Source organism: Jatropha curcas, chromosome 9 (assembly GCF_041381405.1).
Source record: "Jatropha curcas cultivar XTBG-Jc1 chromosome 9, XTBG_Jcur_1.0, whole genome shotgun sequence".
Classification (NCBI taxonomy): domain Eukaryota; kingdom Viridiplantae; phylum Streptophyta; class Magnoliopsida; order Malpighiales; family Euphorbiaceae; genus Jatropha; species Jatropha curcas.
The window spans coordinates 10,687,781-10,714,990 of NC_143159.1; the positions used below are offsets into that span (position 1 = coordinate 10,687,781).

The following is a 27,210-nucleotide window of genomic DNA, read 5'->3' on the forward strand; positions in this document are numbered from 1 at the left end:
GCAATAAGAAAATATAGTCTGGTTTTCTTAAACACAAGTACAGGTTTTACTAATTAATTAGTGTTTAAACTAAGTTTAGTTACCTCCTTTCCTAGGGCTTTCACATTCGCGCACATGGATATCATTTTATTATAATCTCATTCCCATGTCTACCAAACAACGCCAATCTTCCCTGCTCCGGTGTGTATATATAGAGCCCCTTTACCCCACAAAGTTATATCTGATCACTAAGAAAATTGAAAAGAAAAGAAAAGGAAAATATAGATATGGCTAAGATTCAAAGCTCTAAACACATAATAATTGTTTTCTTGAGTTGTTCAATAATTCTGAATCTCTTCATGTTCATTAATCTGTTTACGCATGGAGAAATGGAAGCAAGGAATAATTGGACCAAAAGAGCAGTAGAAGAAGCTGAAGCTGTTGCCTCTATTTCATGCTCAGGCCATGGAAGGGCTTTCTTGGATGGTTTATTAGGCGTTGATGGTAAACCCATTTGCGAATGCAATGCTTGCTTTCAAGGTCCTGATTGCTCTCACCTTATTCCAAATTGTGAACTGGACGCCGACAGGTAATTAACGATCATTATCACAATTATAATTATATTGATCTTTTTCTTTACTGGATATACATAATTTGATTCCTGTGTATTATTGCAGTGGAGATCCAATGTTCTTAGAGCCGTTCTGGTTAAAACATGCAGCGAGCAGCAGTGTTATGGTGCCTGGATGGCATCGTATGAGCTATGAGTTCAATGATGGTTCTTTAATCTCAAAGGAGCTTAAGTCTCAGATCCTCAAACTCCACTCTTTTGTTGGTAATGCAAATACCAGTGGAAGATACATTATTTTTGGAGCAGGAGCTACTCATCTACTTAATGCTGCTGTGCATGCTCTCTCTTATTCTTCTTCTTCTTCTTCTTCACCGGCTAGGGTTGTTGCTTCGGTCCCCTATTACCCAGTAAGCTTCCTCAACATTGCATGCCACTTAGGCAATCTTTGTAGTATTATCGCTGCCTAGGAGTGAATATCAATCTTAGGATCCCCGTAAAAAATTAGAATGAGTAATCGAAAATCTTTTTAAACCTCGAAAAGCTAACCAATGATATTGAACAGTCAATTTCATATAAACATTTGAATTAATAAAATTCAATATTTAGTCCCTGAAGTTATTCAATATGTTTATCTGAAAATTGAAATATTGATTTTATTTATTCATTCTTTGAACAGGTTTATAAGGACCAAACAGAGTTTTTCCAATCTGAAAATTACAAGTTCGATAGAGACACTTTGTCTTCAAAACAGAAAAGGGATTTTTCATCAAGCAATTATATTGAGTTTGTGACCTCCCCAAATAATCCTGATGGTCAATTGAAGAAGGCAGTTCTTGAAGGAGCATCAGTGAAAACAATTTATGATCTTGCCTATTATTGGCCTCATTTTACGGCCATCTCAACTCCAGCAGATGAAGACCTCATGATATTTACACTTTCCAAGGTTACTGGTCATGCTGGCACTAGATTTGGGTAAGAATTAACTTCTCTCTGTTTAGGAATGACCATGGTTGGATTTCAAACTAGAATCGAACTGAAATCAAACTGGTCAAAACGAGCACTAAACCGTGATCAACGATTCTGATTCTAAAACTGTAACTGAAACTATAAACTTAAGGTTCGATTCTAGTTCTTTATTTTTGAAATCCAAATCGGCGGTTTCAGTATTGAAACCATATCGAAACCGCCAAAAACATGTTCTTAACGAAACTCCCAACCTATTTTTTTTGTTTTATTATAGTTTTTTAAAGTATTTTTTTAGAATTTTTATTAAATTGATTTAGTTGATTTAGTTTTTTTCAACAATAATATTTATTATTGTCATTTATTTAAGCTATAAATCTTTAAAAAATATTTTAAAAAGTTTAAAATATATTATTTAATTTTGGTTCAAAACTGAAGAAAAAACGAAGCTGGCAGATTCCAAAACTAGTCTTAGAAACCGTCTAAAAGTGATTCAGTTCCGGTTCCATTTTTTTATAACCGGAAGCAATAATTTTTTAACCGAAACCGACAGTTCTGCAACTGTAGTCATGCCTATTATATTCACATACATTCAATAATTAAAGTATTAACCTATCAATATAATTTCATTAAGTATGTCTGTTTATAATTATAGTTTAATAATCTAGTGTTTGGCTCGTAGCACATACACATTATAAGTAAATTAAATCCAGAAATGGTTTTTCGTTTTTTTTTTTCTCTTAATAAGTTCTCTATGCAACAAAGTTTTTTTTTTTCTGAGATTTGACTCCACATCGTATTAAAAAAAAACAAAAAAAAAAAAAAAACAAAAACAAACTTACCTAGACTGAATTCATCGCTCCATTTATGGATTAAACCAATAAAATTATGGATTTTTTAAAAGTTATTCTTACTTTATCTTTTTCTTCTAATTGTATGATCAGAATACCCCTTTTTTAATAGAAAAAAAAAATATTTTCATTGCTTTGATCCATTTGTTGGGCCATAAACCCATTTAGGTAAGTTTTTTCCTAAAAGAAATATACAGGCTCACTTTCATTTTTTTGTCTGTCCCAAAATTTAGTCTATTTTTTTTAAGAAATTAAAAAATCAATTATTTTTTAATTTCTTAATATACCTCTATTTAATGTACATTCATATTGCCAATTGCATATACATTATTTAATATTATAAATGGATATTTTTGAAAAAAACTAAACAAAAAATATAGTTTAACTATATTAATTAATTTCTCTTAATCTATGTGAAAATTAAATTAGACGTATATATATGGGTCAGAAGGAGTATAAAGTTTACAAAATTATAGAAGACATGAATTAGACTTATTTATATCCTGTCTATGGATGTACTCATAAAACAAACCGATCAAAAAGGATATTTTTTAAAAGATTGTTCCAATTTTATGCTGTTTTTTTTTTTTTTTCAAATTCTTACCATTTATCTAAGATATATATAAATATATATAATTTGATTTTTAATTGGGATCAAAACCTGTAACCTTAGAACTGCTCTTTCTTATTTGTAGATGGGCAATAATAAAGGATGAAGCCGTGTACCAAAGGATGGTAGAATATATGAGTCTAAGTACGTATGGTGTACCAAGAGAAACGCAGTTAAGAGTTCTGAAACTTTTGAAGGTAGTTGTTGAAGGAAAAGGAAATGGAATTTTTGAATTTGGATTCAAAACAATGAGAGATCGGTGGAGAAAATTGAGCAACATCTTGTCAATGTCAACACGTTTTTCTCTCCAAGAGCTTCACCACAATCACTGTTCCTTTTACAAGAAAATTAAAACACCTTCTCCAGGTAAATTCTAAATCTTATTCTAAAGCAAAGGATTTAGCTATCTTGCATTTGATTTAAGAGATAACAAAAACATTAAGGTCATGTTTGGTTTGATGTAATCAACCATGTAATGGAATAGGGATTACATTACATTGATTACATTATTTGGTTAAACTTTTAATGTAATTGAGATTACATATGTAATCTTCGTTACCAATTGATGTAATATTCATTGCATCAAAAAACACATGTATTGTTGATTACATCAAGCAAATGTATTACCAATTATATCAGGCTACCCCAATAAAAATTTTACCTTTCAAGGCTATTTAATACTACCATCTCACCACCATCAACGTTCCACCACCACCGCACCAACCACTGTATCACCACCACCACTACCTTAGCCATCAGTACCATCACCTATTACACCACCACCACCGCTCCACCTTACCACCATCTCAACGAGTGGTTGTGGTATGTTTGGTGGTAGTAGTGTTTTAATTACATTACATTATATGTTTACAAATAAACATAAAAATGGAATAGTAATTACATTACATTAAATTTTTTAAATTATATTACCAAAATAGTAAATCTCAATTACATTGCATTGCATTATAGTTTTCATTGTATTATATCTTTGATTATATTGTATTGCATTACATCCAACCAATCATAGCTTACGAGATCATCATTTCTAATATATATTCGCATATATATGCAGCTTTTGCATGGCTAAAGTGTGAAAGAGAAGAAGATAAAGATTGTCTCGAAGTTTTAAAATCAGAAGCCAAAATCACTGGCCGGCATGGAAGCTTATTTGGTGCTGAAAGCAACTATGTAAGACTTAGTCTCGTCAAGAGCCAAGACCATTTTGATTTACTGCTTCAACGGATGGAGACATTAGTTCATCAAGAAAATAATAATAATAATAATAATAATAATAATAATAATAATAATAATAATAATAGAAGTGGTAATTGTAGAGGCAATTTATCAATGACGTTGAGTGACGAAATTAGAATTTTTTTACAAAATAATCAAAATAAGGTGTTCAAATTGTCATTTTGTACGGCTTAAATTAGTCCCCCTAATCGTTTTTAGTAGATGACTTGTAAATTTAACAAGGTACTAAACATTTTGTTATTTTAGGATTTTTTTGATTTAAAATGTAATTTTTTATTGTATTAATTATTAATTAATTACGATTAAATTGTAAAGTAATTTTTTTTTTTCTAAGTTGGGTGTATAAATTTGAACTGTACTTCGTATTGCAGATATATAGATCCTTACCTCTATCGTTCTTGACGTTTGATATGGTTGATATAGCCCAACCCATTGGGCTCATATTGGACATTTTTAGCCTCGGCTCGCGATGCAATGGGCTTCAAGCTGGCCTAGCACAATTCCATCTTATCACATACTCAAAAAATATATATTATTATTATTATTATTATTTTAGAATTGGGCTCTAATTACAAGTATAAATGCAAATGAGCTGAATTCGAGCTTAAGCTCGAATCTGTGGAATCAAAAAAATGTCATCATGATATAGATTTAATTAATTTCGTCCTATTGAGTTGTTCTCAATAAAGCTAACTCGCGACCGACTCAACTAACGAGTCAAGGACAAACTCAACTACAAAACAAGTTCGATAGCTCAACTAGAATAATCTTAGATTAAGTCAAATCATAAGTTGTTCGGTTCATTTATACCCCTAATTACTGAATAAAAACTACAACCTAATTTTTTTTAGACATTTCCAATATTACTGATAATTTTTCTTAACATTATATATGAAATTTTTTCTAGTTAATGCAGACTTGATCACAGGCCAACAGTTTTTGTATTTAGGTTTGGGTACAGTTCAGTAAAAACTAAGTCAGTCAAATTAATCCAATTCTATTTGATTTTTAAAGTATTCATGTTTGGTTTCGATTTTGATAGTGGTTGCATTTTCAATTCTATTTGATTTTGATGTATTCATGTTGGATTTTTAATGTATTCATGTTTAGATTTTTAAGGACGTTTGTTTGTTGTTTGTATTATAAATCTCATATGCATGGCTGAGCAAGCTTTTTTATTGTCCATTTTAAGTATCAATTTGCGGGTGCAAAGAACTGCTAGTGTGAAGAAGTCCGTCATTGTTTACACAAATAGCTAAATTCGTATCACCTTGGAAGAGAATTTGTCATTTCGCTTTCATTATTTTCAATTTTTAGTTCCAAAATGCAGTTTGTAGAAAAGTTTGATATTGACCCTAATGATGCTTTTGCATTCCTGGACTCGGTTGGTGGGAGGTATAGTGGTATATTTTCTAGCCACGCAGTCTTTAAATCTCTCACTAGTGATAATCACCTAAACACTAAATATCTCTTCATTTATATATTTACAGTTAAGGAAAAATAAAGTTAAAACACAGAATTGCTCTTTGATGCTAAAAATTTGCGAGGGAGTGAGAGAGTTTGAAAACGCATTCACTGCTTTGGATTTTGAAGATGAATATTCCTTTTGTAAGAGAAGGATTTTTGAGTTAACGGGAAATAGAACGAGTGGGTGGTTTTTAGTTCATTAATTCAAGTTAAACTAAAGTAAATCAGTAATTTCACATTAAATATCACTTCAGTTATTTTTATTATTGAATTTTTATAATAAAGTGTCAATATATTAAAGTTTTTAAATGAAATTATCCGTTGTATAAAGATCGTGAAAGTATTTTTATAATTTAAGCACTTGGAACAACAGAATTATTGCACATAGATATTATATAGTTGTTGTACAAAATTAGGTGATTTGATTCGATGATGCATTACCATGTAAGGTGCTTCACATGGTAGGGTAATAAGGTGACGTGCCTGCCCGACAACACCAAAAGGCCATTGACGCTTTTGTGAAGCCGTGTGATGTTTGTCGGAGATTGAAAATGGCGTCGGTAGCCCCTAAATCAGTACGAACTTCATATTCGCCTCTCGTTTCTTAATTTGATTTTTTTTTTTTTGAGCTTTTTAGATTTGAAGAGAGAGAAAAGAGTGTGTGATCAAGATCCTTGTTAGTAGATTTACTCGATTTTTTCAGGTGGTGGGACAATTTTTTTTAAGATGAAAAATTTTTGGTAATATTTTTTTTAAAGTATATATATATATATATATATATATATATATATATATAGGATCAATTCCTATAGCTTTAATATATAAAATTCATTATAAAGCAATGAACTCAGCTTTTGGAACTAAATATAAGTTACAACCTAAAATTGGTGAAACACGATTTTTGCAAACAGACTTAACTAAAACTAACACAGTAATTCCTAAAACTATTCAATGGAAAGATATTACTCTTCCAGATGAATGGATATTGGAAGGGGTCGTACCTCCTCCTGCTCCAGAACCAGTAAAACCAAATGTCAATTTACAAAAAATTGAACAATTTGAAGATGGTAAAGTAACATTAAAATTTAATCGTAGTCAAAGTATGAGGTACACAGGGTCATCTTCGTCTGTTACAACAGATGACAATGATAAACCTAGTTCCTCTATACCTTCTGTAATCTATGCTAAGTATAAAGAACCTGAAAATAAACCCATTATTCAAACCTTAGTAAAACCCAGATATTCTACTTCGGATATTCCAAATAAAATGAAAGGAGTTGATTATAGTCATTCTATCCCACAGGCAGTTTATAATCCTGTAGATAATTATGTAAATCAACAGTCAAACTTGGTTAATTCTGCTCGAGAATCACCAACAGCTTTAGCTATAACTGAAAATGTTAGTGATATAAACCGAGAATTAAATGTTATTAGTAAAGAAGATATTGAAAAAAGTTTAATAAAAGAAATATCTAAAACAAAGAATTTACTAAAAATGAAACAGATATTAAAAACTTATACTTTCGGCGAATTAAAATATGAATATTTAGATTATAAATTAAATAACTCAACTGAAATTAAATTTTTTGATTGGTATAACCTCATTAAGGAGAAACAATCTGATAAAAGTTTAAATCCAATCACTATTCGCGATAAAAGACCAGAATGGATAGTAAATGAACAAACAATAAAAAATGATTTTCCTCCTAAAACAATTAGTAAATTAAAACATTAAGATCATGAAATTATATGTGCACCATATAAAGTTGCTCGAGATAATGATACAAATAGTAAGATAATTGAACAAAATAACTTTAGTAATGCAAGTTTAATTTGTTTAAACTCACAATTAAAACGAATAGAACATATGTTAGAAGATAAACCTTTAGTGTCAGAAACCATAAAAGGAAAAGAAACTGTAAAAACTCACATGTTTAAACCTTATCAAATTTCTCAATCAAGTAAACAAGAATTTGTAAATAAATTAAAAGATCAATTGAGTAAACTTGAGGTTCATTCAGCAACTACTCAACATGTAGCTCCTGACACTACTGAAGCCTCTAGAAATATAAACATTATAGAAGAAAACACCAACTCTGATGTCAGCGAACCTGACTCAGAAGATGCTAAACAATTTGAATTAAATCCTATAAATCATCATAGAGAAATAGTAAATAGGACACCAGACTTAGGCATTATTGATAAACCTAACACTATATCTCAATTTAAATATAATGCTTCAACAATCTATGAATGGAACATAGATGGTTTAAGTGAATATAATATATTAAGTATTTTGCAACAAATGACTATGGCTGCAAATGCTTATAAAACGCAGTCAATTATTTCTGATAAAGCTATTGCAGAAATCCTTATTGCTGGATTTACTGGACAAGTTAAAGGTTGGTGGGACTATCATCTCACTGAACAACAACAACTAGAAATTTTAAATTCAATTCAAGTCAATGATGAAGGTGAACCTATATATGATGAAAATGGTGAAGTAATTCAGGATGCTGTGTCATCTTTAATTCTCACTATTTCACTTCATTTTATTGGGGATCCATCTCACTTAAAAGATAAAAATGCAGAATTACTTAGTAATTTAAAATGTAAACACTTAGGTAATTTTCAAGAATATAAAACTACTTTTCTAACTAGGTTAATGTTAAGGGAAGACTCTAATCAAAGCTTCTGGAAAGAAAAGTTTTTGGCTGGACTACCTTATTTCTTAGGAGAAAAAGTTAGGAACAATATTAAACAACAATATGGTCAACCTATACCATACAGTAAATTAACTTATGGTCAATTAATTAGTATAATTCAAAAAGAAGGTTTACAAATTTGTCATGATTTAAAACTTCAACGAACAATAAAATATGAAATGCAGAAAACTAAAAAAGAATTAGGATCATTTTGTAAACAATTTGATTATACTTTAAAATCTCCACAGAAATGTGATGGGCAATGCTCGCGAACACATAAATCTAAAAAATAGTATAAAAATAAATATTATAAAAGACAATACAGGTCTACACCTAGTCAAGATAAATTTTATTCTAAAGAAAAATATAAACCCCATAGGAAGTCTAAAAGAAAGCAACAAGCTAAAAATTCAAATAAAACCTCTTATAAAGATTTAACTTGTTATAATTGTGGTAAAAAGGGACATACTTCAAAATTTTGTAAATTTAATAAAAAGTTAAATGAATTACATTTAGATGAAGAAGTGTTAAATAAAATCCACGAATTATATCTTGATTCTGATTCTTCAGAATCTGAGGTTATAGAAAGTGAAAATCAAATTGATGAATTAGGTACAACAACTAGTTCATCTGATTATTCTATAAATATGTTAACTAAAGATCAGAGTACGCTTTTGGAAGTAGTAAATTCTATAGATGACCAAGACACTAAAGCTAAACTCCTTCAAAAACTCATTCAAAGTTTTGACGAAACCCAGATAGTAAAAGAGGATATAACTCCTAAAATTCAACATAATACTTATGATCTCACAACTATATTAAATAAAAATAAGCATAAAAAAGTAGAAGCAGAAAGTTCCACTAGTAATTTAAAAAATGAAGTTAGAAATCTAAAGAAGGAAGTTAGTGAATTAAAACGACAATTTCAACTTCATGATAAACTAATAAAGGTATTAGAATCTCAACTTATTTCTAGTTCTTCTTCTGATGAAGCAGAACCAGATAATGATGAAATAAATCAATTAGATGAAGATGTAGATAGTAATTTTCTAAACTTATTACAAGAAATAACTTCAAGAAAATATTTGGTAAAAATAAATATTCAGGTAAATGATTTTGTGATAGATGCAATTGCACTGTTTGATACAGGTGCAGACTTAAACTGTATAAAATCAGATTTAATCCCTAAAAGATATTGGTAAAAAACTAATGAAAAACTAAGTACTGCAAATAAATCTAAATTAGAAATTATAGGTAAAACAGATGCACAAATAGTAAACCAAGGTTTAGAAATAAACACAATATTTCTGTTATCACCTCAAATAAATTATATGGTTATATTAGGAACCCTTTTTATAAACCTAATAACACCATATTCAGTTAAAGAGGATTGTATTAAATTTAAAATAAGAAATAGTACAGTTAAGTTAGAATTCACTGAAAAACCTAAGAAGAAGTAATTAAATCTCTTAAAAGCTCATTCAATTAAAATATTAGAGATCAATTCTTTAATTAAATCTAGAGAAGAAGATTTCAAAGATACAAGAAATAATATGTGTTTAAACAAAATTAAACAACAATTAGAGACTAAAGAAATACAAGATAAAATCACAACATTAAAAGAATATATGGAAAAGGAACTATGTGCTGATCATCCACATGTTTTTTGGGATCGTAAACAACACATAGTAGATTTACCATATGAAAAAGATTTTGATGAAAAAACTATTAAAACTAAAGCTAGACCAATTCAGATGAGTCCTGAATTGATAGAGCATTGTAAAAATGAAATTCAGGATTTACTCAATAAAAAATTAATATCTAAATCTAGAAGCCCATGGTCTTGTGCGGCTTTTTATGTCAATAAAAATGCTAAAATAGAACGTGGTGTTCCGAGATTAGTAATAAATTATAAACCATTAAATACGGCTTTAAAATGGATTAGATATCCAATTCCTAATAAAAAAGATCTTCTAAAAAATTTATATAAAGCAAATATTTTCAGTAAATTTGATATGAAATCTGGATATTGGCAGATTCAAATTGATCCTAAGGATAGATATAAAACTGCATTTACAGTTCCATTTGGTCAATATGAATGGAATGTAATGCCTTTTGGACTAAAAAATGCTCCTTCTGAATTTCAGAGGATTATGAATGATATTTTTAATCCTTATTCTAAATTTTGTATTGTATATATTGATGATGTACTTATTTTTAGTACAACTCTTCATGAACATTTCACACACTTAAAAACATTTTGTATGGTAATTCGGCAAAATGGTTTGGCCTTAAGTAAAACTAAAATGGACTTGTTTAAAACTAAAATTAGATTTTTGGGTCATTATATTGAGCAAGGTAAAATTCAACCCATAGAAAGAACTTTGGTATTTGGAGAAAAATTTCCAGATGAAATTACTAATAAACTCCAATTACAAAGATTTCTTGGTTGTTTAAATTATGTTATTGATTTTTATCCTAATCTAAATTGCATGATAAAACCATTGCATGCTAGATTATGTAAAAATCCTCATCCTTGGACAGAAAAGCATACTCAATTAGTTCAAAAGATAAAATCTTTAGTAAAAGAAATACCTTATTTATATATTCCTAATCCTACAGCATTTAAAATTGTTGAAACTGATGCTTCGGATATAGGATATGGTGGTATTTTAAAGCAACAACTTGATGGTAAAGAGCGTATAATCCAATACACTTCAGGCCATTGGACTCCCGCTCAACTTAACTACTCCACTATTAAAAAAGAAATTTTGAGTATAGTACTATGTATAAATAAATTTCAGTCTGATTTATTAAACCAAAAATTTTTATTACGTATTGATTGTCAATCTGCTAAAGATGTTTTACAAAAGATGTTAAAAATCTTGCCTCTAAACAAATTTTTGCAAGATGGCAGGCATTATTAAGTGTTTTTGATTTTGATATTGAATTTATTCCTGGTAATAAAAATAATATTCCAGACTTTCTTACTCGCGAATTCTTACAGCACAATGGGAAAGAAAAAGGACAAGGGTAAAGCCATTAAAGAGGACTCTGACTCACCCACTAAAGCTCTTTCCGAGCATTCAGAAGACCTCACTAAAACCCCAACTTTAAACACTAAAACCTCTAAAGATCTTCAAAAATGGATTGAACAACTCAGTCAATCCCCTGAAGTTTTAAAGGCGTTGCAAGGTATAGCATCTTCTTCCACAGAGGATGCAGGTATGTCTTCTAAACTTAAAACGATCGTACCTGTTCATGGTACGGCTAGTCTGTCTCAAACGGTAGACAGTAAAGACTTATCAAATCCGTTGATGGCTGTGGATTTGCCAAAAATCCAGTATACTCCTCAAAGTATACATAAATGGTTTATTAAAAATATTTTTGATTATGAAATTGAGATCGAGGATGGGTATAATAATATTAATCCTTGGTCAATTTTAAAACACTATTACCCTGAGGATTGGTATTTTACTCCAAATGATCTTTCAAAACCTCAGGAATATTATCATAATATCTTACTTGATACTGACTCTATAAAAATTAAACATAATTTTGATCCTAAAAATAAATCTATTATTTTGTATTCTTCTATAAAAATCCAACGAGTTATTCATCCTAAAGATTGGCCTGCTCCATCCCTTTATACTCCCGTAAAATTCAAAGTTTTATATAAGCATGTGCATAGTACTACTTATAATTATTTTGACTATAAAGAAGCATGGGAAAAAGTTTTCTATATTCAAAATCCCACTGCTACTCATTCGTGGTTAATTTATTTTGATCAGTCTTTTCGTACTGATTTAAAGATTCCAAACTGGTTTAAAAAATGGTGGCAAACAAGGGGTTTATCCAATGATATTCTCCCTCCTCCTATCATCTCTTTATATCAGTACTTTAAAGCCCATTATAAACCTAGACCTGAAGAAGCCCATATTCCATCCTTAATGTACTATTGTATGGCCTTCTTTACGCCCTGGGTATATCAATGGTATTTGGACACTCAGTATGCCATAGGAACTCAAATTCCTATGTTGGTAAAACGACACAAGATTAAATGGTGGGGCTCTTTCAAGAACTCTACCACTGAACTTAAAATCGATCAATGGATTAGAACTAAACTTTCTGGTACACCTGCATTAACCTATGCTACAACTCTTGCTTTAAAGGATCAACCTACATTTGGAATCCAAAAAGCACAGTGTCAAGCCAGGTTAGCAGCGGCTAAAACACCTGATGAGTATAAAAGAATTTGCCAGGAAATGTTCCAGCAGCTTTCCACAGGTTCAGATTCTCCAATAAAACCCTCATCAAGTAAACAGCCAGCAGTTTCTTCAGATAAATCGTCATCCAAACCCAGTCTTAAAGGCAAAGCCAAATGGGCAGACATGGCGTCCTCATCTTCGTCAACATCATCATCTTCCCTTGTTTCAAGTAAAGATAGTAATGATGATATTCTTCAATCAATAATAGTAAAAAGTAAAACTGACAAAAAAGAAAAAGGAAAAGCAAAGTTAAAACAAAAAAGCAAAGTGAAAAGAAACGAAAAGAAAAAGAAGGACACTTCGTCCTCATCTGATTAAAAGGCAGAAGGAACCTTATTCCTTCACGTGTCTCTACAGTAAAAGGTAAGCTCCAATGGCCGACCAAGCACTATTTCTCTACAGTAAAATTCTGTGACAAACAGAGTAATATGCATCAACAGTAAAAAATAAACCGTCTACAGGAAAGAAGATTCTTTGTTTTTTCTATATAAAGGGAGCCTCTCCCCTTGTGAAGGCATAAGTTTAGTTTTAGTTAAATTAACCATAATCCCTCTCTCCTTCTTCGCTCCTAGTTCAAGCTGTAAGCGTTCAAGTTGGAGAAAGTCTAAATCTAAAACTCTTTTAAGTTTTAAATCTTGTATTTATATTTTGTAAGTAAATAAAGTTTGTATTTTATCTTAAACTGCTACGAATATAAGTCCGTGTTTACGGCACCTTTCTCTTCTCCCTCTACACTCTGACTTAATTCTGGGGATCCCAGGTTAAGGTTGCAGGAACCCTAAACCTTTGTGTTAAATTGTTGATTAAATTTGTTATAAGTATGCTCTGTGGATGCAGCTTAGTCTGATCTTCCACATCAGAAATATTGTGTAAACTGTATGTTAATTCTGAAGTAAAATCATACTTAATGAATTATATAAGTATTCATATAAACCCAATTAATCATAGTATTTTAGTTCACAGTTATAATTTATCTTTAAATATTTGTAACTGTATTTATTTAAATCCTAGTAATAATCTTAGCTCTCTACATATATATGACTTGTAATTCATTAGTCATTAGTCATTAGTCTTAGTCTTTATTTAAAATCAAGTCTTAAAGTCTTTAGCTTTATTTTTGTAAGTCTTTGGTTTTGATTTCAAAGATACGATAAAAATTAAAAAGTGTAAGTCTTAAGTCTTAAGTCTTTAGGTCTTTAGTCTTTAGGACTTTAAGTCTTTTGTGTATATATATATATATATATTTACAATATTTAACTATTTGATAGTTACAAAAATAAATAAATGATCATATACGATAAGAATTGACTATATTAATATGAGAATAGATGAGATGAGGCTTATGTGTTCTTTACAAAGAGAAATAGAAGGAATTTTATAGCTCGGAATATAATTATTAGGCTTTAATTACCGAAATATAGCCGTTAAGTATTGATTATCGAGTAAGAGACATGGAAAATAAAGAAATCTCCATAAACTTGTTAGGAATCAGCTTTGATATCAGTTGTTGGACATCAGCTCTGATACCACTTATTGGGCCCTTTCAACCAATTAAGAGAAAATTAACGCAGCGGAAAAGTAAACTTGTGACACACAGAAATTTACATGGTTCACCCTCAACTATTTAGGGCTACGTCCACGGGACAAAATCCGAATCATTCTTCCACTATTAAAAATAGTAGGTACACAAAGAGAGTAATACAAAAATAGTGGCACTCAAAGTGTTTCCCAAAAACACCCCATAATAATTTCCTCACTATTTTTCTCTTCCCTAGTTTTAGGAAGCCAATTTCCTAAAACTAGATAACCTCTCTCTTCTTTCTTTTGTGTGTGTGTTGTGTGTACTGCCTCTGGCTCTATTTATAGGCAGGATATGAGAGACGATTTGAGAGAGCCGTGCATTTCTAATGCACGGCTCTTCGTTTTGTCAAATGGCATGCCAACCTTTGAATTGTTGGCTGCCAACTTTTGACTTTTCAAATACCACATTTTTTTTTCTTTTCATTTGTGTGTGGGTCCCACTTGAGTGGGCACCACCACAACAAATCTTCCCCCGCACACTCAAGTGGAGACGTTAGCCATCATCTCCCCTGCAGCTATAATCTATTAGATCTGCCCACCATCTTGTACCGCCGCTACAACTTTGCGGGACACGCTGCCCGACCTCCTTTTGTCGGGAAGACTTTCAACATAAGGCACTACCTGCAGATCTTTTTTCGGTCTTGGTCCTGTTGTTACACAGCAACTCTTTGCACGCTTCAGTAATCTTGACTGCCACGACACGGCTCCCCCTGCAAATGTGATTGGATATCCTGAAAATCCATTTCACTGCAGTCCAATGTTCCTTTCCAGGATTTGGAAGAAACCGACTCACTACTCCAACTAAGCAATATATGGCCGTGTACAAACCATGGCATACATCAAGCTTCCAACTGCTGAAGCATATGAAACCTTTCCTTTTCTTCATTCTCTCCATCCGTAGAAGGGCACTGTTTAGAACTCAATTTAAAGTGTTTAGTAAGAGGACAACTAACCGCTTTTGCATTGTCCATTCTAAACCTTTGAAGTACTTTCTCAATGTACTTCTCTTGTGACAACCATAATTTCTTGGCTCTTCGATCTTCATGCCAAGAATTTGCTTTGCTGGTCCCAAGTCTTTCAAGGCAAAAGACTTACTTAGCTGTTTCTTCAAGCTAGAATTCTGACCAACAATCAACATATCAACCACATAGAGCAAAAACAATGTAGTCATCATCAGAGAATAGAAACACAATGATCTGAAGTAGTCTTTCTATAGCCATGCTCCCCATAACAGACTCAAACTTCTTGTACCACTGTCTCAGTGCCTGCTTCAAGCCGTACAGGCTCTTCTTCAGTTTGCAAACACAATCCTCTTTTTCTACAAAACCCTCTGGTTGCTCCATGTATATTTCTTCTTCCAAATCTCCATGTAGGAAGGTAGTCTTTCCATCCATTTGCTCGATTTCTAGATTAAAACTGGCGGGCATTCCGAGCACTGTTCGAATGGATGTCATTTTCACAACTAGTGAAAAGATTTCATCAAAATCAATACCCTTTCTTTGATTGAATCCTTTCACAACCAGTCTAGCTTTGAATCGTGGTTGGAAGCTATGTTCTTCCTGCTTGATCCTGAACACCCACTTGTTCTTCAAAGCTTTCTTGCCTTTGGGCAACTTTACCAGCTCAAATGTTTTATTCTCATGCAAGGATTTCATTTCATCTTGCATGGCTTCAATCCAGTTCCTTTTGTGTTCACTTTCCATTGCTTCTTCAAAGCATTCAGGTTCTCCCCCGTCAGTCATCAATACATATTCATTTTCTGAATATCTAGTAGATGGTTGTCTGACTCTACTAGACCTTCTTAATATTTGAGAACCTTCCGGTGCTGGTGGTTGAACGTGAACACCATAATCTTCATCTGGTTCATTCTGATTAGGAACTTCTGGATTTTCTAACTCTAGCACTTGTTCTTGTAGAACATTTTGTTCATCTCCAACTCGTCTGCGTTCTATTGGAGGGACTCTCTGTATGTCTGTTGAGTCTTCATCAGATCTATTGGCACTCTGCTTCAATATCTTCAATAGTCTAATCTTTAACAAATACAGCATCACGATTTCTGATAATCGTCTTTTGGATTAGGTTATAAAACCTATAGCCACATTGGTCTTGGCCATAGCTAATGAATACACACCGTCTAGTCTTGACATCAAGCTTAGACCGTTCATCCTTGGGACATGTACGAAGGCTTTGCATCAAACATCCGCAAATGATCATAGGAAACATCCTTTCCTAACCATACTCTCTCTGGAGTATCATACTGTAGAGGGAAACAGAGTGAACAGCGAACTGCCGTGAGTAACGTTTCACCCCAAATCTTTTAGACAACTTTGCATGTGAGAGTATACATCTGACTCTCTCCATCAAAGTTCTGTTCATCCTCTCAGCCAAATTGTTCAGTTGTTGCATCTTGGGAGGTGTCGTTTGATGTCGAATGCCATGCTCTTTGCAGAAAGTATCAAATGGCCCAGTGTATTCTCCACCATTATCTGTCCTGATACACTTCAACTTCTTGCCTGTCTGTCTCTCAACCAGGTTTAGAAGACTTCAATGTGTATACCCAGGTCTTCCTAGAATGGTCATCGATAAATATCACAAAATATCGATTTCCACCATATGACATTGTCAATGGTCCACACAAATCTGAATGAATCAGATTTAATACATTCTTCATTCTAGAAGGAGAGGTAATCTTGACAGCTACTCTGTTTAGCTTTCCCGCCATACAATCAGGACACTTGTCTAGGTGAACTTCATGTAACACCCACCGACCAATCCTGAAGAACCAGACGGCGGATGCCACAATCGGTGCCAGAGCACCGTCTTATGTCACTTATTAAAGCTAGATCACAAATTAGAAGTGGTTAAATTTTCATAAGGAGGCAAGTAATTAACATTTTGTTTTTTTTTTTTTTTTTGTTTTTATAAAAATAATGTTTAAGGAAATTCCTACGAAAATTTTGCAAGAGTTTCCCCTAAAAATTAACTTGCCACACAAAGAAAATATACACACTTTCAATTTTCTCCAAACCCCCAAAACTCCAATTCAACACAACATACCACAAGCACTTTTAAATATCCATCGACATATGCATAATATTCGAAACACATTCTTTTCAAGGAATCTATAATCATCATACACCAAAAATATTAAAGAAAATATAAAACATATATAGTAATTTTTCCGGACCAAAATAATACCGACTCCCAGACCGGTAGTACTATTCACAGACCGGTTGTACTATTCACAGACCAGTACATCACTATCCATTCATAGTTAATTATACTCAATATCTTCCTCGGGTCTAAATAAAATATTATCCCCCTCTCTGTAGCACCATTCATGACCCGATAAAATAATATCATTTTAAGATTCGAAAATTTTGGGGCGTTACACTTCATCCAATCCAGGTAGTATGTTCTTTCTTGCCAGAGTTTTCTTACTCATGTGACATAGTCGTTATGCCACAATTCAACTGTACTATCATTCTCTGCTACACTCAACGTGCCTTGGGAGAGTTATGCATCACGTACAGCTTTTGGTCTTTAGCTACCACAAATGAACCTTTTGTGAGCTTCCATTGACCATTCCTGAAGGTGCTACAGAAACATTCATCATCAAATCTACTAACTGAGATTTGGACACATGCTCGAAAGCCCATTCCTCATCAGTCTTCCCTTCCGGTTTAGTTCAACTAAACACAGGCAAATGCATTTTAATTACCATAAGGAGATCTCTCATTTGGTAATACGCGCCATTCAGACTGGTCATTTTGCTTGTCCATTTTGACTTGTGCAGAATATCATCACCAATATAAACCGTATACGTGAACAGTAGTATACATGAACAGTGACCATGAATAGTAATAGTATACTCGAATAGTAACTGTATGTATGAACAGTAACTGTACACGTAAATAGTACTATACGTAAATAGTACCTGTATTCGTGAATAGTACTATACATAATAGTGCTGGGCTTAACAATGCCGGGCTCAGCAACAGTAACGCCAATAGTAACTATTCACCATCAACCGCAAGTTACTATTTTACTATTCATCACTAAGTCGATTCTGCAACGTCTTTCCGAGCGGACAGCACCAATGGACTCGGCGTAATTTTCTCTTCGTCGTGATATATTTATTTTCAAAATATATCCATGGATCCGGTACCGCTATCTAACCGGCTGGACCTGCCGAAACCTTCGGCTCTGATACCACTTGTTAGGAATCAGCTCTGATATCAGTTGTTGGGCATCAGCTCTGATACCACTTATTGGGCCCTTTCAACTAATTAAGAGAAAATTAACGCAGCGGAAAAGTAAACTTGTGACATACAAAAATTTACGTGGTTCACCCTCAACTGTTTAGCGCTACGTCAACGGGACAAAATCCGAATCATTCTTCCACTATTAAAAATAGTAGGTACACAAAGAGAGTAATACAAAAATAATAGCACTCAAAGTATTTCCCAAAAAACACCCCATAATAATTTCCTCACTATTTTTCTCTCCCCGAATTTTAGGAAACCCTTTCTAAAACTCGATAACTCTCTCTACATATTCTCTCTTCTTTCTTCTGTGTGTGTTGTGCGTACTGACTCTGACTCTATTTCTAGGCAGGATATGAGAGACAATTTGAGAGCGCCGTGCATTTTGTCAAATGGCATGTAAATATTTGAATCGTTGGCTGCCAACTTTTGACTTTTCAAATACCACGTTTTTTTTTTCTTTTCATTTGTGTGTGGGTCCCACTTGAACTCTAACTTTAAGTTTAACTGTAAAGCATAAAAGTTATTGTTTTATTATATATTCTATCTTATGTCTCCATAAGTGTTGGATATTTATATTTAAATTCAAGTTATCACCGGTTTGGATTGTGACACTAATATTTTGATTTAGCTAAACCTTTTGTCCAAAACATGATTCTTTCTTTTCTTAGCTTTTGATTTTTAGGCATATACATTTTAATCGAGCTACTTAAGCTTGATAACCAGTTTTTGTGTGTTGGTTGAGCTGCTTATGCTCATTTATTTTAATTAGAGCTTCTTAGGCTTAAGTTTTAAGACTTAGAGCTTCTTAAACTTGAAATTGAATCACAGTTTCTTAGGCTTAGAATATAATGAGCTTTAGAATATAATGAGCTTGGAATTTTTAATTTTTAACTTTTAAATTTCCAATTAAAACTTCTTAAATTTCATAGTTATTTTTCTTCGAATTATATGGAGCTTCTTAACCTTGAAATATAATAAGCTCAAAATTTTTAACTTTTAAATTTCTAATTAAAAGTTCTAAAGCTTTATAGTTATTTTACTTAGAATTATTCGGAGTTTCTTAGATTCGGATTATAACAAGCTCGAAATTTTCATCTTTTAAATTTCTAACTAGAGCTTCTTAAGCTTTATAGTTATTATGCTTAGAATTAAAATAATATGATATTTAAGACACGTGTAATTAAAATAATTAAGTTATTTATTTATTTTTATTCAATGAATAGTAATTTTGACTATATTATTAATCTAAAAAATTACTACAATTAGGATTTTCCATCTTTAAAAGTATAGATGATATAAAATAAAATACATAATTAAAAAATATTTTATTAGTTTAATTTTTATGCCATGCTTGGAGATTTTTTAGTAAGTAGCAAAAAAATTTATATTACTAAATTATTAATTAGCATATTAATTTCAAAATTTTAATTTATGCAACATTATTAATTAGCCTATCAATCAATCATATGATTTATGAATTCCTTAATAGTGATTGAAATGGTTTGATGGCTTAGTGGTAGGGTCTTGATCTTTTTGAACCGTTCTTAGTGTTCTTTTACTCATTCAAAATCATTTGACCATCTTGAAGATTATATTCTCATTATAAACTCTATATATTTTATTATATAATTAAATATATTAATGGTGAATGTTTGCTTCGAAAAGTGATCATAAAATTAGATTTTTTTTTCCACCTGAGTAGTAGTCATGGAATATTGGCATATGATGCAATTTCGACAATAAAATGTGATAGTTGTAATTTGATAAAATATGAAATCTAATTATTTTTATTATATTTTATACTCCCTCATCCCATTTTGTTTATATGGTTTGATAACAGACTTTTTCGTAAGTGTAGGAAATCGCAACAATAAGTAATAAAGAATGAGTAGAGTATCATTCTCACGAAGATTGTATACTAAATACCAAAATTATGTTAACCTACTATTATTTAAACGATAATAAGAAGAGTATAATCTAAGAATTTAAATTAAAGGAAATAGAAAAAATAAAAGGAAATCAAGCAAGAATTTTTTTAATGAAAAAAAAAATCAAGGATTAAAAGCTACTAGAAATTTTGACTTTACTCAATTCTATCCAATTTATTTTATTAGTTTGACAATCAATTTTAATTGTTCAAGTAGGGGAAACAACCCTAAAATCACTAATAAGCTCTCCCGATGTATTGATAGCTATTTTAATTCGATATAATTACCTATCTTCCAATAGCGCAATGAAATATGAATTAAATTCATTAAGTTTTATGGTTTGTTTATGAATTTATAACCTAAGATTATTAACTTATGAAAACCCCCATAAGTCAAACTATATAGCTTCTACATCAAGTTATTATTTCCTTGTAATTTATTACCTTTTTCATATCAAAAATCATTCTCCCGATAGTGATTAATGAAATAAATCAATCCAGAAGAGAAATTCTGCTTGGAAGCATTAAGTTCACTAATAAATTATATCATGAACAAGGAAAAGCAAATCTAATATTATAAATTTTGCCTATTTTTCTGCTAAAAACCCTTCAAATCAAGCTTATCAAGGATCAAGGAAACTTAATCAAAAACATAAATAAATCTAAACAAAAACTTATTAAAGTAATTAAAAACACTAAAAATCCTAATAAAAACTATACTAAAAATACTATAAAATAAGATATATCATTTGACAAAACACGTATATTAAGAATTTAGTCAATAAAAGTTATTTTGCCATTTTTTACCCTTAACTCATTAATATATTAATAAAAGTCCGCCTAAAAAAGAATCATAAAGGTTATCATGAAAAAAATAATTGTTTACATCTACAAATTTAGAAAACTCACAAATATTTTGGAATATCCAAAAAAGGAATAACAAATAAGCAAAATGGAACGGAGGGGTATTTATTAATTTAAATTTAGGCTTAATTAATATAAATTTCTAAACATATAAGAAAAAGCTAAATCAAATTTTAAATTTATTGGAAATCAAAATATATGTTAGAAACATTGTAAACAAAAACATTGTGACTATACAATAAAATTATTTGTTTTAGTATTTGTTAGTTAGTAGCTCAGTTATTTAACTAGTGTTTTATCAAACGTTAAAATGAGTAATGTTATATAAATATTATGTTACCGAATACTATAAATAATAAAAGTAATGTTTTTAACTTAGTTAAAATATTAAAAAATATCTTTAAAAAAACACTAAAAATTACATGAAAAAATGCTATTGAATAAGACCTATATTCTTATAATAACTCTCGTTGAATTGATGCAAATTCCTAAGAAAAATATATTCCAACGGAAAGTAAAATCTTTCACTTCTTATATGGAGTAAAAATATCAACAACACACGTATACCTAATTGATAAAAGAGCATCTCTTTATAGTAAAAATTATTCTCTCTTTCGCTCTCTCTTTTAAATATTATTCTCTTTGTTTTTAAGTTTTATACGTATTTTGTCTAATCCCAATTTGATTTTATGTTTTATACTTTTCTATATTTTGTCATTTTTGGAAAATGGAAGAAATTCAATTTTGAACCAAAGCAGGTGGAGCTGAAGAAGACAGCGACCATCTCCTTTGTCCAGGGGATAAAAGAAATAATGAAATAAGACTTGAAAATTAAAAATTTAAAAGAAAGAAACAAGAGATAAAAGAATAAAAACTTTAAATTTAAAAAAAAAAAAAGGAAAGAGGTAAGAATTAAAAAAAATGAAAGATAAAAGAATAAAGATTATTTCCTTAAAAAAAAGAAAGAATAAAGAATTCAAAAAGAAAGGAGATAAAAAATAAAGAACTGAAAGAAAATATAAGAAAGAGAGAAAATAAAGAAATTAATAAGAATTCCAAAAATCTAATTACTTCAGGATTTATACCAATCTAATTGAAAGTGACTTACTAATTTATAATTGTAAGGATTTGCACAAAACATGGGTAGTTTTGTCTTCTTATGAATATTTAACAGTTAAAATGATGATTTTTTATGGAAAAACCATTTATTTTTTACGATCATATTGCGCAATACAATACACCAAATCCTCTCGATGTAACCGGTAATAGGCTTATATAATAAAGTAAAAAAAAAAAAAAAAGTGAAAAAATTATATTTGTTATAAAACTATATAATATAATGGACGTCCATTATATTTATTAAAAAAATTATTTATTTCTCTAAAAGTCATGTCTTTTAGAATAAAGAGTTATGTCCTTTAGAATGAATGATTATATCTTTTAATGTATAAAATTCTATTTTTTGGATTATATTTTGTATTTTATAAATAGTTCCTTAATCCTTTGGATTATGTAATTAAGATTCTACTACAAGAAATCTCTTTCTCTCTACTTTTTCTATATTCTTTATATTTTTTATATTGTTTATATTTTTATAACACGTTATCAGCATCAAGCTCTAGCCAAATTATATGAATTTGTTCCAACACTTCTTTGATTTTGTGGTATTACTTTCTTGATCAACTTCTACAATGCTTTCTTGATGAAATCAGATAAAGAGATAATAACTTATGGTTTGTGACAACCAAAGTTAAAAGTTGTATATCTAAGATTGCTTATGCTTGAAAGGTAATTCTATATATAATTTTGCCTCGTATATATTTATATTTGAATTATAAATATAAACTCAATACTGGATTTTATATTTGATTGGTGATTATATAAAATATAATTTTAAAATCAAATTAATATGCTATTTTTATTTTATCATGTCAAATCCTGAAAAATTAGATCTGTAACTTTTAATATATATGAATTATTTATCTTTATATGTAGATATCATGTATACTGAAGGCAAAGTAAGGAAGAAAATCAAGGAATCAGTTAAGATTGCACTAAAACAATAATTTTCTTCCACTAGATATTTGACAGTTAAATATTCACTTATTTTATTCATAAAACATGAATAATATTTTGTACTTTTGAATATGCTCCTGCGGTAGCATTATCGAAACAAAAATTATAACATATCGATTGTGGATTTTAAATTAGTTTCACTCTTTTTTTTATTTAGCAAAAATTAAGCATTTAATTTACATAATAAAATTTATTTTCATTCCCTCAAGTGAATGAAATAGTATATCACAATATTGGTCAAAAACAAAAAATAATGATGATAGTGTTATTTTTATAGTATTTTTTATGTAATTTTTATTAAGATTTTTAGTATCTTTTATTTATTTAACTTAATTTTTATTTAATTTTGTTATATTTTTATTCAAAAGCTTCCTTTAAACACAACCACTTGATCTTAAGAAAATTTGTAGGATTTGGCACAGAAAAGGACAAAATGAAGCAAAATATTTAGCCTTTAGCACGCCTGGGTCGTGCTAGGTAGCACGCCCATGCTACAAACACCCTGGACTTCCAGAGCCTAGCATGCCATGCCCGTGCTATTAAGCACACTCGTGCCACAATGGAGATATCAACCAAGGGCTTGCTCGCTGAAGCACGCCCGTGTTGTAATTACACTGGACTTTCAGAGCCTAGCACGCCCTGCCCGTGCTATTAAGCACGCCTGTGCCACAAGACCTCACTCAAGCATGCCTTTGAGCACGACCCATGCTGATCCTTCCACAAAGCCAAGATCTAGCATGCCCAGACTGTGCTTCACAGCACACCCGTGCTAAACACCAAGAGCTGATTTGAGTCAAAATTGCCAACCAATTCCCACCATTTCCATGAGCTAACCTTGGATACTTCCTTCACATGCAAATCAAGCTTTAATCTATGCACATGGGCAAGTCATGATTGAGAGAAATTTAAGGCTTAATTGAGAACTTTATTTCCTAACAAAGGTGGACTTTATTCCCTAAACTATGTGGATTTCCCTCCCAAGAAGTCTATATAAAGGGAAGAAGAGTTCATTGTATATCCATCCCCTTATGATCCCCATATCATACCATTCTATTCCATTCTATCTCATCTCATTCTCTTAGTCTTGTATATAGTTTCAATTCTTCAAGAGTTCAAGTATTTCAAGAGTTGTGCAAAGATTCAAGGAAGTCATCCGAAGCCAATTGTTAACTAGTTCTTATTTCTAAACTCTTAATCTTATTTATTTATTTCATTATTCTTATTGATTATGGAATATTTATCAAGTATTATTGAGTTTTAATTAATTACTATGTCTAACTAAACTCTCATACTAGGAATTTGATGTAGCTTAATTTCTTTTCTAATTTATAATATTAGATTTGTTTTTCTTTGTTCAAGTTATGATTTATTGATGGGTAAATTATTATTTAGTCCCTCAGGTTTTACATAATTAACCAACTAATCACAGGTTTTGAGAAAATATCTAGCTAGTCCCTCAAGTTTAACTCCGTTTAATTAAAAGGTCCTTCCGTCCGAAAAGTTAGTTTTTTTCCGTTAATTATAGAGTAAAAGACTAAAATACCCCTCCCCAGCTGACATGGACCATAACGGAAAATTATTATCTAGTCCCTCAGGTTTTACATAATTATCTAACTAATCCCAAGTTTTGCGCAAATATCTAACTAGTCCCTCAGGTTTAACTCCGTCTAATTAAAAGGTCCTTCCGTCTGAAAAATTAGTTTTTTTCCGTTAATTGAAGACTAAAAGACTAAAACACCTCTCCCTAGCTGACGTGGACCAGTATGAAGCGATAAGGAAGGGAATTGTATAAACTAAAAGACTAAATAATAATTTTCCCTATAATTTTATGCACATGTAGAATTATATAGACTAAGCTTAATTACACGAGTAGGAAAATTAGCTTCGCTAAATTTAAAAATGAAAATTGAAGAGTTTCATATAAAGTCGATGGAGACAATTACTTTTTTTATCTATAAATAACTATTATTTTAGAGCCGGTGTTTTCTCCGCAAATATATATTTTTTTAGAATATTAATGAGTAATTAATTTTTTTTTTCAATTTTATCCTTATTTATATTAAATTTAATAATTATTTTTATAATTTTCCAAAATCATATAACGTCTCCTCTCTTACTTAAGGTTACGTAATAAAATTAATTAATATTTTGTTATAATTTATAAGAATAAATTTACTTACTTAATTACCATAAAAACATTAAAAGTATTTATGAATAGATGGAATACTTTGTTTTTTTTTTTTTTTAGATTTTATCAATGATAATAGTAATGTTTCTTGATAAAATTTGCATATTAAATATGAATAAAATAGAAAATTATGTTTATTACTTTTTTTCTAAAAAAGAAACTATGATGATAATTTGGGGTAAAAAGAAAAAGGGTAAATTATTTAGTCTTTTAGTTTATACAATCCCCTCCCTTATCGCTTCATACTGGTCCACGTCAGCTAGGGAGAGGTGTTTTAGTCTTTTAGTCTTCAATTAACGGAAAAAAAACTAACTTTTCGGATGGAATGACCTTTCAATTAGACGGAGTTAAACCTGAGGGACTAGTTAGATATTTGCGCAAAACTTGGGATTAGTTAGATAATTATGTAAAACCTGAGGGACTAGATAATAATTTTCCCTTATGGTCCACGTCAGCTGGGGAGGGGTATTTTAGTCTTTTACTCTATAATTAACGGAAAAAAACCAACTTTTCGGACGGAAGGACTTTTTAATTAGACGGAGTTAAACCTGAGGGACTAGCTAGATATTTTCTCAAAACCTGTGATTAGTTGGTTAATTATGTAAAACCTGAGGGACTAAATAATAATTTACCCTTTATTGATAAACTTAATGCTTCCAGGCAGAGTTTCTCCTCTGGATTGATTTATTTCATTAATCACTATCGAAAGAAGGATTTTGGATATGGAAAAGTTAATGAATCACATGAGATAACTTGATACGGAAGCTATATGGTTTGACTCATGGGGGTTTTTCATAAATTAACAATTTTAATTTATGAATTCATAAACAAACTACAAAACTTAATGATTTAATTCATGTTTGATTGTGCTATCGGAAGATAGGTAGTTAAAAGGAATTAAACTAACTAACAATACATCGGGAGAGCTTGTTAGTGATTTTAGAGTTGTTTCCCCTACTTGAATAATTAAAATTGATTAATAAACTAATAAAATAAATTGGATAGAATTAAGTGAAATCAAAATCCCTAGTAGTTTTTAATCCTTGCTTTCTTTAATCAAATTTAATTTGCTTGCTTGACTTCTTCTTAATTTTACTTTATATTCTTGAAACAATTTCCTCATTTATCGTTTAAATAATAATAGGTTAACACAATTTTGGTACTTGGTATACAATCCTCATGGGAATGATATTCTACTCATCATATATTACTTGTAGCGATTTCGTACACTTGCGAAAGCACTGTCAAGTTTTTGGCGTCGTTGTCGAGGATTGGTGTTACCAATATCAATACGAATTATCCTATTATTAATTTAGACATTCATTTTTGTTCATTTATTTTTTTTTTTTTGAAGATTATTTCAGGTTTTTATGCAAAGAAGGTCAGGAAGAACTGAACCCTTGATCTTTGATCCAGAAGTTGAAAAGACTTACCGTAGAAACAACGTTGCTAGAAGAGCACGTGAGAACAGACCAGAACAGCAAGCAAACATGGATCTTGAAATCAATCCTCCACCTTAGAACAATCCTCAAAACATGCTTCAACCTAATGTCCGCACATTGCGAGATTACATAACACCTTCTCTCAATGGAGCAACCTCAAGTATCACTAGACCTAGAGTGGAAGCTAACAATTTTG

The 27,210-nt window shown here is 30.7% G+C and overlaps 1 protein-coding gene across 1 annotated transcript; it reads left to right on the forward strand.

Moving 5' to 3' along the window:
• Positions 1-266: 266 nt before the first annotated feature.
• Positions 267-27,092, forward strand: LOC105631098 (tryptophan aminotransferase-related protein 4). The gene is made up of 7 exons (XM_089726287.1): positions 267-568; positions 657-957; positions 1,227-1,522; positions 3,060-3,340; positions 4,047-4,298; positions 6,811-7,013; positions 26,937-27,092. The coding sequence occupies exons 1-7, from the start codon at positions 267-269 to the stop codon at positions 27,090-27,092; spliced, it is 1,791 nt and encodes a 596-aa protein (XP_089582413.1).
• Positions 27,093-27,210: the final 118 nt, after the last annotated feature.